This window comes from Sarcophilus harrisii, chromosome 2 (assembly GCF_902635505.1).
Source record: "Sarcophilus harrisii chromosome 2, mSarHar1.11, whole genome shotgun sequence".
In the NCBI taxonomy this organism is placed as follows: domain Eukaryota; kingdom Metazoa; phylum Chordata; class Mammalia; order Dasyuromorphia; family Dasyuridae; genus Sarcophilus; species Sarcophilus harrisii.
The window spans coordinates 501659407-501673206 of record NC_045427.1 but is presented as its reverse complement, the minus strand read 5'-3'; the positions used below and the strand labels follow the sequence as shown (position 1 = coordinate 501673206).

The window sequence follows — 13800 nt, the reverse complement described above, 5'->3', positions numbered from 1 at the left end:
ACTAAAACATGCTATTTTTCAGGTTTTTTTGCTTACATTTTTTCTTTTATTTGAGTTGTCTTGAACAAAATGACTGATATGGAAATGTTTTATATAATTTATGTTATTGTCTCAGGGAGGGGGTAGAGGAAAAAGAGGGGGACAAGGGAATAGATAGAATTTGGAACTCAAAACTTTAAATAAAAATGTTTAAAAGCTAGGGGAAAAAAGGCAGAGGATAGTTCTGATGCCTTATAATGATTATGCCCTCTTCCAAAAGTTGCATAAATCAATTCATTAAAAAATTTACATCAAACTTTGCAAATTTTTAAATGCATAGTGGCCATTTTAATTCCCTTCATCCAAACATGATTAGATGCTATGCAAATGGCTTCCTAATCTTATTTGTGAAATCTACAAGAATAGGATAGGGATATCAGCTGCTGGACTGTTTCTTGTAAGAATTTAGATCATTGAGTTTTAGGAGGAGACAATTTTAAATATACTTTGAAATTTCCAAATTACCTAAGATAGTGATAGGCATGGCGAACAGTGAATAGAAATTCAGTGCTAGCTAGAGTCAGGAAGACTTGCTGCTCTAGTCTTCCCTTGATGTATATTGTTTGTGAGACCCTTGGCAAGTCACATAAGTTCTCATTGTCCCAAGAAATTCTCTAAGACTATAAATTAAAGAATCATTTGTTTTTCTTTTGAAAAGGCCGTTGCCCATCTGCATTTAGAGTTAGGGTAAGGGAGTTCTCTATCTATAAAATCAAAGTTTCCTCTCTCCCTTCATTGTTATGCATGCAGCAGGTGTTCAATAAATGAATGAGTATGCTAATGTTATGTCAAGCAAAGTTTAATATTTTAATAAGTAAAAAATAAGTGCTATTAAATACTTCCGCTGGCAATATCCTCCAAAAAAAAGTGCTTGTTAGGGCACAGAAGATTTTGTTTAGGCCTAAGAGAGAACTTTCTGATGGCAAGGATCATTAAACACAATATTCTGGCAAAAACTGTGGAATCATCATCCCTGAAGATCTTAGGAATGGGGTAGAAAGCCATCTGTAGAGTGTATGTGTGGTCCTGTTTGGATGGAGGAGAACAATTTAGGTGACCTCTTGAAGTCCAGGCAAGCTCTGAGATTCCAGAATTACATGATTCTTGTGTTGCTTCGCCAAGAAAAATAAACCTGTGTTCTTTTTCTCTGTTTAAATTTAAGCTACTGTGAAATTAGCCATGATCATGTTTTGAAAGGAAAACTACTACATAGATATCCGACTCTTTAGTGTGATGTTGGCCTCTTTTGGCTAGCAGTGGTGCTACCATTCCTATTGTATTTTGTAACTCATGCGTGATGTCTGAATAGGTCCGAATGAAACCATATTTATTTTGTCCTCTGTTCTTTCAAAGAGCAAAACAGATTACTGTGTTGTTATACAGATGTGCAGTTAATGGGATGCCAACTTTTAGGAACATTTGAAGCTCCTCCCACTTTTCTGAAACTGGAAGTGGGAATGACATTCAAAGGCAATTCTTTGAATTGACGTGTTGGGTGTTTCATGGAGTGTACCCGCTTGATTAGTTTATGTAAGATGCTGTGGACTGTTTCATACAAAATTTATATCATTAATTTTTCAGGGAGACCAACCTAAAAGTCCGCCATGCATTACCAGTTACATCAGAACTTGGAGCAGATATTAGCAGTCTTGCAAAATTTGATGGTAAGTAGTTAAAATAATGCTATAAAACTAAGGACACAAAGTCTATGATAGAGACTGAGCTTTCTTCTCATTTTTGAAACACAATGTTTACCTATGGTATTATCACATCATTAGATCAATATGACAAAATCAATTCAGCAAATATTTATCAAACACTTATCCTATGCAAAATACTATACTAGGTGCTAAAACTATAAAGATGAAATAATACACGATACTTGTTCTCAAATTGGTGAGGGACTATGACAGTCATTAAATATCCATTTATTCTTTTCTTTCTTTCCTACAAATTTTTTCCTATCTGTGCCCTGTAATGTTTTTCACTTGCCAGATCCTAATCTCAGTGGGTTCCTGTCAATATTTGTGGAGAATAGAGGCATAAGATTCACTATATTTTATAGTAGCTAGATGGGTTTATTCATTCATCAGGATATCTCCAAAGCTCAAAGACTAGATTGTAAAGTCTTTAAGAACAGGAATCGAGCCTATTTGGCCTTCTTATCTTTTATTGCATCTTAGACGTAGTAGATATTAAATATTGTTTGGTTGACTTATCAAGCTTTCCATTCTTACATTTCTACCTATACTAACCCTGTCTTCCTGTCCTTTAAAAACTATGTTACCTTGTAAGGAAATGATGAAGCAGTCCAAGTTTGTTGCCCATGATCTCCTAGCACCCTCAGAACTTGTTCTTCCCATCTCTGGATAACTAATCTGTCCTCTTTTCTGGCAACATTAAGATCTATGGTTTTCTAGAGTTTCTCATAGTAAAGTCTCAATGAATTCTGAAAATACAGACACTTAGAAGTAGATATTTTGAAATTCTCTCAATTCATAACTCATAATTGGTATTCTATTAGATCTTACAATTTGGATTTAGGGATTCATAGAAAATAGGTTATAGTCACAGTCATCACAGATAATCTGCTCTGTCTGCCATGAAGAGTTGGTGCTAGGTATTAAATAAAAATTTTCTTGCTTTGGTTTTCTTATGTGGTGTTATAGTAGAAGAAACTGTCAGTGTTTATCTATTGACCTAGGGCAAACAAAGTTTATCTTTATTCTTAAGAGAACAGTATGGGAGAACTTCTTTCCTTAACATTGAGGAAGGGCTAAATCCAACATATGATTATGGGGTAGACCACTGGGCTTGTAATGAGAAAGATTCATCTTTCTGAATTCAAATTTTATCTCAGATATTTATTAACTATGTGACCATGGACAAGTTCCTTAACCCTGTTTGCTTCCATTTTCTTATCTGTAAAATGAACTGGAGAAAGAAATAGCAAACCACTTCAGTATGCTTGCCAAGAAAACGCCAAATGTAGTCATGAAGAGTTGGACATGACTGAAATGACTCAATAGCAACAACAATAACACTTGTATACCTTGGCTTGGTCTGGTTAATAAGTTTGATTTGTAAGTGCTAGTAACTGACTAAAAGATTTATTTATTTATTTTGGTCTATATTAATCTAAGATTTGGACAAAGACGTCACAATGATCTCATATGTTAAGCATACACACTCCCCTTTTGGTGTTTCTCAAATGCACAAATGAAAGCTTTATTGTTTATGCTTTGTTTTTGTTTTTAAACCTCTGTCTGGAGCCAGTAAATATATTAATCCCTGTTACAGAAGCATATTGTACAATGAATAGTTGTATGAAAAATATTGAATTCTTCCATATTCAGAAGGATTTCTATGACGTAAGTCAGAGGAAGAGTCTAGAAAATTTGAATGGTTCAACTATTTGTCATTAGATTCTTTAGCTACTAAAGAGTAGCTTAAAACAAATGTTAGTAGGAGTCCAATAAAACCAATTGTTCATGTAAATTAAGTGTTTAGAAAAAGGATACATCATATTGTTTCGGAATTCTGATGGAAAACTTGTTATGTTTTAGCATGTGATCTGACAGTACAAGTTGTAGAATTCTAGTCTCATTATGGTAAATGACAATATAGTTTTAAAATTTTATTTTATTTAATTTATGGAATAAAACAAGCAACTTCATAACATACTGTAATAAACAATGGTTGTACATTAAAATGCAGGTTTATGGTGTAGACTTGCTATTTCTTTCAAATTTACAACATTATAATGTAAATTTTTTTCATCTTTCCCTATCCCGTCCTTCCAAGAGATGGCTACCATTATACACAAACACACAAAAATTTTTAAGAAAATCATCCTTTTACATTTTATTTTAGTTTCTTCATATATAAGTCCATTAGGAAAAGATGGTCTTGATTCTCCTTTGTAATGACTAGTATTCAAAGTTGTCAGAAACTCTTTTAATCAGTGGATAGGGTTTGGGGTCAGAAGACATGAAGACTCATCTTTATTAGTTCAAATCTGGGCTAGACACTAGCTATATGATCCTGAGCAAGTGACTCAATCCTGCTTGCCTCAGTTTCTTCATCTGTAAAATGACCTGGAAAGAGAAATAGTAAGCCATTGCAATATTTTTGCCAAGAAAACCTCAAATGGGGTCCTAGCGAAGAATTGGACATAACCAAAATGCCACAATAGCAACAATAACAAAACCTAGAAATTCATTTTAAAGCAAGAAATAATTTGTAAATAATTTAATAATAACAATAAAATTACCATTGTGTCCTAACTCTCTATCTGTGCTCCTATATTGTTATAATAATAATAATATTGATAAACTATATTTATAACTCTTTAAGACTTATCAGTTTATTACTTCAGAATAGTCTTGTGAGGTAGGTAGACAAAGTATCACTATACTAATTTAGTAGATTAGGGAACTGAGACTCCAAGAGATGAAGTCACTTGCTAAAGATCACAGTGACCAGCTAGAGAGAGATAGACTATGTACTTGTTTCACTGATATTGGGAATGCCTAGATGTAAGAATTTTGACAATTCAGGTCATTCTCTGCAATTTAAGAGTCTTTGAGAGTTATTTGGGTCCCTGAGAGATTGTCACTTGCCCAGGGTCTTGCCCAGGTTCACAGCCAGTATGTGTGTGAGAAACCAGACTTGAACTCAAATGTTCACTCTCCACTATGACTCACTGAGTTGCTGTAAAAAACAAAAGTAGTATTTTTATACTTCATCAAAGTGATTGGTTTTGCATGTGAGCTCCTCTGGACTAATAGCAATTACTCATTCATTTATTGTTTTCACTCAAATGCATTTTTCATAGTCTGACTGGTTTCCTCAAAGCATCAATAGAAAGTTGTTTTCTCATTTAAAGGCAACAGCCTCATTTTTATCATTTGTACTCAAACTAGGAATACTTTTTAAATGTCATATAATGCAAAAACTGATATGATAATGAGTGCAATTCAATTCAAAGTCATGCATTAAGCAAATTCTCTGTAAGACACCTTGCTAAGTGCTGGGGTTAAGAAGCCAAAAAATAAGCACTCTTAACTGTTAAAGAGCTTACATTCTTTGGTAGGAAGAACATGAATATGACATGAATAATAGATAAATTAATAAGATAAATTTAATAGATAAATAAATAAATTATTATTACTAATAAATTAATAAAAATAATAAGATTTAAAGAGGGAGGAAAGCATTAACAATTGAGGAGATAAGCCTTAGAGGAAAATAAATCAACAAGCATTTATTAGGTGCCTATTGTATGTTGGAAACTACTTAGCACTGATGGATTCTAAGATATAGAGATGATCCGGAAGTGCCTTCTAGGTTGGGGAAAGAGACCCAGTTTGTGCAAATACATGAAGGTAAGAATTGACATATTGAGTTTAAGAAATAGCAGCCAATCTAATTTGCCTGGAATGTAGAGTACATGAAAGATGATGTAGTAGGGAGACCTGAAATTGAGCAGAGAAATTAATGCTGCAAATATAGATTTGAGAGGTCTCTATTTAGAGATGATGATCAAATATGTGGAAATTGATAAATTACCAAAGGAGAGGGTGTAAAGAGACGGAAACGTGCCACAGGACAGAATCTTGGGCGACATTTATACTCAGGGGATGGAAAATTATTGAGAAACCAGCAAAAGAGACAGAATGGTTGGAATGTATTGGAAGAGAAAAAAAGAAGACAATAATGTCACAGAAGCCTAGGAAGAAGAGAGAATCCAGGAGGAGGAGTTTTGGAAGCTGAAGAATGAGGAATGAGAAAAAGTCATTAGATTCCAGAGTTGAGATCAATGGTAAGTAACTTCGCAAAAATGGATTTCAGTAGAGCTGGGAATTTTGAAGCCAGAGTGTAAGCACTGATTACACTCAGTGTAGTGTAGAAGGTGAGAATGTAGAGATAGCAATTATTGAAGTTTGGCAGTGAAAGAAAAGACCACTATTGGATGAGAGCTCACTGAAATGGCTCTTTAAGGAGGAGGGAGACTGTAGCCTGTTTGTCCATTGTAGGGGGGAATCAGTAAAGAACGAACAAGTGTTTATGAAGCTTCTGCTATGTTCTAGGCCCTGTGCTAGGTACTAATGGTGATACAAAGACAAAGAGAAAGGGAAGGACTGAGTGTTGGGACAAAGTTCTAGAAGAGGTGGTAAGAGATGAGATTATGTGCACATGTCAGTCAGTCTTGAAGAATGGGTCTACTTTTTCCTTAGAGGCTAGAACAGTGGAGATGATAGTAGAGAAGTAGAGGGGCTTTCCCATACGGAATAAAAAAGATGAGGAAAGTGAAATGAATAACGTTTACTTTTTTCAAGAAATAAGGCTGTAGGATTTTTGTATAAAAGTTGATGAGAAAAGAGATTAGTACCACCAATTGCAGGCAGTAGGTAGACAGTCAATCAGGGAGGAATAAAATGATTTCTCTGTAAGTCCTGTTCAGATAAAATGGCATGAATTTGTAATGGACCCTATGTTCTGTACTTTCAGCCTGTCCTATACTAGTCATTCTTTTATTCTGAAATCCTAAATTTCTCTGAATTTTTAAATAGATGATATCCTTTCTGAAATGTCACTTTGTGTTTCCGAGAATGAGTCTAAAAAATGAACAGATGAATCAGGGTTAAATGAATTAGATACAACATACAAATTAAATTTCCTTTATTAATTGCTGTATTTACAAACCAAAGAAAAATGGGGTTGACATAAAATATGGTGTGGATTTTTAAAATTCCTCATTTAAAGGATTCTAGCTGGCATTTCCTACTGGAACTGTGAGAGAAACTGCCTTCTTTTAAAATTTTATGCGAGTATAAAATATTAGGAACACTGGAAATATTTATCCTATTGAAACATGCTGCTATTATAAGCATTCTCTAAGTCTTGTGAATTCTGTGTCTTAATTTTGGCAATAGTGTGTCTGGGCAGATTGTACTCAGAAACTCTGAATTTTACAAATATTTCTTTTCAAGCAATAATATGTTTAATTAAGCAAAGAATGAAAAAAATAGTTAATTTTGGCATTTCAGGAATCTGTGGTATTTCTTCCATGGACAAAGTAAACAGCCTTCTGATGACTTAATTGGTCTTTGTGATTTGTTGCAGAAGAAAAAAATCAATCATTTATAGGCAGACTTGTAGTAAATCTATCAAAACTTTTCAAGTTTTGATCCACAGAAAATAGATATATATCAGCAAGTCTTCACAGGAAAACCAGCAAAGTTCATAGGACTTCCTGAAGGTCATCTAGGTGGCAGAGTTGATAGAGTACCAGGCCAGAAGTTTTAAAGACTTATCCTCTTGAGTTCAAATCTGGTCTCAGACACATAGCTAGCCTATGTGTGTCCCTAGGCAAGTCACTTAACTACCTCAGTTTCCTTATCTGTAAAATGAACTGGAGAAAAAAGTAGCAAATCACTTGAGTATCTTGTAGAAAAAATGCCAAATGAGTCATGAAAAACTGGACTTGACTGAAATGACTAAATAACAACAAGATCTCCCAGAGCTTGTTATCCCACTGATATAACCTCTAAAAATAGTTAAAATGATGTGGTACAATAGAAAGACCCTAGAACTTGGTGCATAGGACCCAAATTCTAATCCTGGCTCTGTAACTTACTACTGATGTGTACTTGAGCAAATGATTGGTTTCTCTGGGCCTCAGTTTCTTTCTCTACCAAAGAAGGGACTTGGACTGCATAATCTCTGAGGACTTTTCCAGTGATAGATTCTATGACCCACATGCTACCATGAAATATTGTAAGAAGACTTGAGTTTAGAATATATTATTCATATTGAGGACATTTTAAGTCAAATATAAATCTGCAAATAAATGTTTTAAATCAGCTGTTTTTCAATTAATAAATATTTTTTCCTCTCTGTTCCACCTCTCCTCATGTTGGAAAAAAAACCCTTTGGATAAATAATTATTCATTATCTGGGACAGAAAGTTCCTTTTAAAATTTTTTTTCTCTAGCTTTAGTAACTTTTACCAGTGACTCACACATACTGAAATAAGGCAGAGAAGACACATGCACAGAAGGGAGAGAAAAAACACACACATATAGAAAAAATGACTGATTGAACAAAGGTACTTGCATGAACGTGGTTCAGGCTGGTATTGTCATTTATTTTAGAAGAAACAATGTGGTATAATGGAAAGAATGCTAGATTTAGAGTCAGAGAACCTAGATTCTCATCTTGGCTTTGCCATTTACTAGTGCAACCTGGGAAATCTTCCAACTCTTTAGTTTTCTTATCTGTAAAATGAGGATTAGGGGTTTAAACTAGATGGTATCCTTCAATACTAAATGGAAATAAATAGGTAGTTCTGAAAAGCACATAATCCATTCTACTCTTCTGGGTGAGATACATTGAAACTCCTGGTTAAGCAGGAAAAGTGAGAAAGAAGATAGAAAAGATGAATCCGAATCAATTTATCTGAAGGCTTTTCTTCTTTCCAAGCTGGTTTTAAAAAGAAGAAAAAGAAAGAAAGAAGAAGAAGGAAAAAAGAAGAAGGAAGAAGGAAGGAAGAAGAAGAGGAGGAGAAGGAGGTGGTAAAACTCATGATGAAAAGTGTCTTTTATCAAAGACAAAGAGAGAAGTTGAGGAATGGGCAAAATTTTCCTTTCTTGATTAATTTTGATTTTTTTTTCCAAGATGAAAATGCATTGATGTTGTTGTAACTCCTTACATTTCCATGGTATTGATGCTGGTCAGGAAGTCAACAACTATGAATTAAGTGCCTACGGTGCCAGTCAGTAGAAATGTATTAAGTACTTACCATATGCTAAGCACTAAGTTCTGGGAATGCCAAAAAGGTCAAAAAATAGTCCCTGCCATAAAAGAACTTACAATTTATAGGATTTATCAGAGGTATTTGCTCTCTTTCTGTCTCAGTTTGTCCTTGCAAACATTCATACCCATTGGGTAATTCTTTAGTGGCACAAATGATTGCTACATAGCAGTTAGATATTTTCAAGGACTGGAAAAACTTAATGTAGGAGTGAGAGAGGGACATTTCCTAGTGGGATAGTTTAAGGATTCTGCTCTACACCATTCTGACTTGGGAATTAGACTGATATTGCAAAGTTTGGGTGAGCCTCCTTTCTTTGGATTCCATTTTGAGCCTAAGTAGTTTGGTTTGCACATTGCCATTTCATAAGTTGTGTACCTTGACTTCCAAAATTCTGACTTGTAGTCAGCTAGATAAGGCTGCTTCTTTCAAATAACAAAAACAGTAGGGTCTTAAGAAAAGTAATACCACTGTTTTCTTGAGGCCTTTACAGTTCTTTCCACTACTAGTAAGTGCTTAATTGGAATAATAAGAATAAAAGCTAGCTTTTATAGAATATTTCGAGATTGACTGGACAGTTGAATGGTGCTATGGATGGAGTGTTGGGCCTGGAGTCAAGAGGATCTCAATTCAAATGTTACCTGAGATGCTAATTATCTGTGTGACCTTAGGCAAGTCATTTAACCCTGTTTGTCTCAGTTTCCTCATGTGTAAAATGGACTGGAGAAGGAAATGACAGACCATTCCAGTATCTTTGTCAAGGAAGCCCTGAAAATGGGATCATGAAGAGGCAAGCATAACTGTATGTCTCAACAACAATAATAAAAAGTTAACAAAGCACTTTATAAATATTATTTAATATCATCCTTCCAGCAATTATGTAGCTGTGCTCTAAGTAGGTGCTATTATTGCCTTCCTCTTATGGATAGATGATTTAACTGTGACTGAATGAGATTAAATGATTTATCCAGGATCACATGAATGAGATTAATTTCTTACCTAGGGTCACAAAGTTGATAAATGTGGCCAGATTTGACTCTATATTCCTGACTTAAGATCCAATACTCTATCACTGAACTACCTAATTATCTAGAACTAATTGGAACTGACTCAATATTCATATATGCCACTAAGAATGATTGTTATGGCTTAAACATGTCTTTCCTGAGCATCTTGATAAACAATATATCTTTAATTTCTATGTTCTTTCTAGGATTGTCCTGATGTCTCATTCTCCCCGTTCTATGTTTGTACCAACATGTTGTATTTCTATTCATCTCTCAGCAGCTCTTGCCATCTCTCTGCTCTGCATTGTGTGTTCTGATTCATGTATGTTGTTTCTCCCATTAAATTGTAAACTCCTTGAGGGGAGGGATTCTTTTTGCTCTGTCTTTGTATCCACAGTGCCTGACAAATAATAGTGTTTAAAATAGGTTTGTTACCATTCTCTGGCTCCTGGATTCCTTTTCCTTTCCTTTTTATTTCTGTTGATCATCTCACTATGTCTCCTCTTTTCCTTTCACTTCTTCACTGATTAACTGACAACTTCTCTGCAACTTCTAGTCTCTGAAAGTTGCTTAGAGCAATGGACTTAACTGTAAGATATGGGGAATACTAAATAGTATATAAAGGATACTTGTGGGCTATATATTGACTTAGAAAACCACACATATTTATGTATTTCTTTTAAAAATGAACACATCAATGCATTAAAATCAGAGAAGAGCTACATTTGAATCTGGCTTGAGCCGCACTTGGCAGTATTGTGGGTGGTCCACAGGTCAGGTGTTTGACACTTCTGGCCTCCAGTGCTGGAAAGTTAAATGACTTGCTCAGGATCACACAGAAAACAGAGATCAGAGGAGCCCAAGTTTTTTTAGTTTTGAGGTCAGCTCTTTACAATGCCCCTGTGGCTCATTCCATGAGAGAAAAACCACCAAAAATACCTCTCATTTGATAATTATATGCCATTTTCTCTTCTTAAAGAAAGGGTAACATATCACTTGTTTACTTGTGTTTAGTGTAGTTTTTAAAAAATATTTGTCTTTTTTCTTGACAAACTGAGATCTGCTTTTTGCAACTTGTGACAAGTTTACATATTTTATATAACTGTTAGTATTGAATTTTGTACCAGCAAAAGATTGAGTGTTCATTTCAAGAATTACCCTACATTTTGTGATTTTTTTCTAAAGAATAAAACATATCCAGTGCAACAGAGGTTTAAAATATGTTTCAGAAAAAGAAGAAAAGACTCAGTGGCATTTGGTGATTTCTTTACTTGTCAATCACCATCTTTTCTTTTCATAAATTAAGTTATAACATAATCAAGGTAATCTTTTTTGGGGGGAGGTTCCTCCTCCCTCCCTTCTTTCCTTCCTTCCTTCCTTCCCTCTCTCCCTCCCTCCCTTCCTTCTCTCTCTCCCTCCCTTCCTTTTCTCTCTTCCTCCCTTCCTTCCTTCCTTCCTTCCTTCCTTCCTTCCTTCCTTCCTTCCTTCCTTCCTTCCTCCCTTCCTTTCTTCCTTCCTCCCTTCCTCACTTCTTCCTTTCCTCCCTCCCTCTCTTCCTTCCTTCCCTCCCTCCCTTTCTTCCTTCCTTTCTCCCTCCCTTCCTTCTCTCTCTCCCTCCCTTCCTTCCTTTCTTCTTCCCTCCCTTCCTCCCACCCTCCTTTCCTCCTTCCCTCCCTCCCTTCCTTCCTTCCTTTCTTCCTCCCTCCCTCCTTTCCTCCTTCCCTTCCTTCCTTCCTTCCTCCCTTCCTCCCTCCTTCCTTCCCTCCCTCCCTTTCTTCCTTCCTCCTTCCCTTCTTCCCTCCCTCCCTCCCTCCCTCCTTTGCTCCTCTCTCCCTCCCTTCCTTCTTTCCTTCCTTCCTTCCATATGTGGAATGAACTGGATTGTCCCTAAGGTTCCTTCCAACATTAAGTCTCTGTTACTATGACATAGCTACATTTGGCACAGACAGTTTTAAGAGCATCTGAAGTCCATGTCACTCTAGAGTTGTACCACTGCTGCTGATCCCATCAGGAAAGAGCAGGGGGAAGAACAGAAGGGGTGAAATGAGGTAGGGGGAAAGAGAAATTGAAAGAATAAAAAGGGGACATTGTGGTTCCTGTAGAAAAGAACCTGCTAGTGGCATCCTGGGGGCAGCAAGATGGCTGGTTATTCTTGTACAAACATTTTATGATGAGATAGTATGATGGGCAGGAAAGGAAGCCCTAGGACAGCAGGAAAGAAATTTAACTTCTGAGACATATGCATAATTCACAGAGTACTTGATTTATCCAACTTTCCTGGGCCTCAATTTCTTCATCTATAAATGAGAATATTGCAATGAGACAGTATCCGAGGCCCCTTTAATCTCTAAATTTATGAGCCCCTGTTTTTTATATCTAAGAAAACTCAGTCCCAAAAAAGAGATTTAACTAAGGCCATTAAGTAGTGATTAATAAAAAATGGAATTTGAACTTGGATCTTTTCACTACAAATACATCACTTTCTGTACTAAGCCATGCCTCTCTAAACATTTTCAATGGGAAGAGAATAAGCATATATATATATATATATGTGTGTGTGTGTGTGTGTGTGTGTGTGTGTGTGTGTGTGTTTACTATATGCCAGGCACTCTGCTAGGTACTTTATAAATATTGTTTCATTTGACCATCACAACAACGCTGGCAGATAGGTGCTGTTGTTATCCTCATTTACTCAGTTGAGGATACTGAGCTTAAATGACTTGGTCAGGGCCATATAGCCGGTAAGTGTTTGAGGCTGAATTTGGGCTCCAGTTTCAGTATTCTATAACTTGTATCATCTAATTGTTTCATGGATTATGAACCAGGTGAACTGATATTTTCTTTTCTTTTTATTTAATAAATAAGTTTATTTTTATTAATAATAAATTAATAATAAATTTATGTATTTATTTTTAATACATATTGTTTTATGAATTATGTTGGGAGAGAAAATCAGAGCAAAAGGGAAATACCATGGGAGAGATTAAAAAAAAAAAAAACAGAAAAAAGAAATGAACACAGCCTGTGTTGACTTACATTCAGTTTCCTTAGTTCTTTCTCTGGTTGCAGATGGCATTTTCTGTCCAAAGTCTATTGGAATTGCTTTGCTTCACTGAAATACTGAGAAGAATCAAGACTTTCATGGTTGATTATCACACATTCTTGCTGTTATTGTGTACAATGTATTTCTGGTTCTGCTTCTTTTGCTCAGCATCAGTTTATATAAATCTTTTCAGGCCTATCTATAATCAGCTTTGAACTGATATTTTCTTAAAGAGTTCACCTCTAAGAGGAAATTAGAGTGAAGGAGGAACTAGCTCCTTTCCTATTGCCTTTCTTATGTGTCAAAGAACCTCAAAGTTGAATGAAACAACAAAAGCCAGTTAGTTCTACCTCTGCAGGACCAAAAAAACCTTATGTATTGCTCATAAATGGCCATCCAGCTTCTCTCCAAAGACATCTGGTGAAATCATCCATTTCAGTTTTATTATTGCCCATTTTAAAAATTCAGTGATGAATTCTTATCAAGCATCTATGAGATGCAAAAGGAATATAGGTGGTTGTGTATAGATAGAGAACTGGCTTCAGAATCAGGTAAAGGTTTGTCTCAGATATCAGTTACTACTCAGTCAGTCAGCATGTATCACTCTATGTGATAGGTACTTTGTTTAGACACAGACATAAGACTAAAAAACAGTTTTTCTCCTCAATGAGTTTACAGTCTAATGAAGAAGATAATATCAATCAATCAGTCAATCTATCTATCTTTCTATTTGTATGTGGGGGAATGAGGGAAAGAGAAAGCGGGAAAGGAGGGAGGGAAAGAGAGAGGGAGAAAGAGAGAAAGACAGAGATAGAGACAGAATGATTTCAGAAATATAATGAGGAAGTCATGGAGGAAATAGCAATGACACTTGAATCTTGAAGGAAAGGAAG

At 35.5% G+C, this 13800-nt stretch overlaps 1 protein-coding gene across 10 annotated transcripts in view; it reads left to right on the top strand.

Annotated features, from left to right (window-relative positions):
• The window catches only part of ATP8B4 (ATPase phospholipid transporting 8B4 (putative)), a 355835-nt gene that overhangs the window by 206266 nt on the left and 135769 nt on the right, over positions 1–13800 (top strand). For all 10 annotated transcript variants that reach the window (XM_023499838.2, XM_012545505.3, XM_023499883.2 and 7 more), the window contains one exon: positions 1621–1703. In XM_023499838.2, the coding sequence (XP_023355606.1) occupies positions 1621–1703 (83 nt within the window). The remainder of the gene's footprint in view (positions 1–1620; positions 1704–13800) is intronic.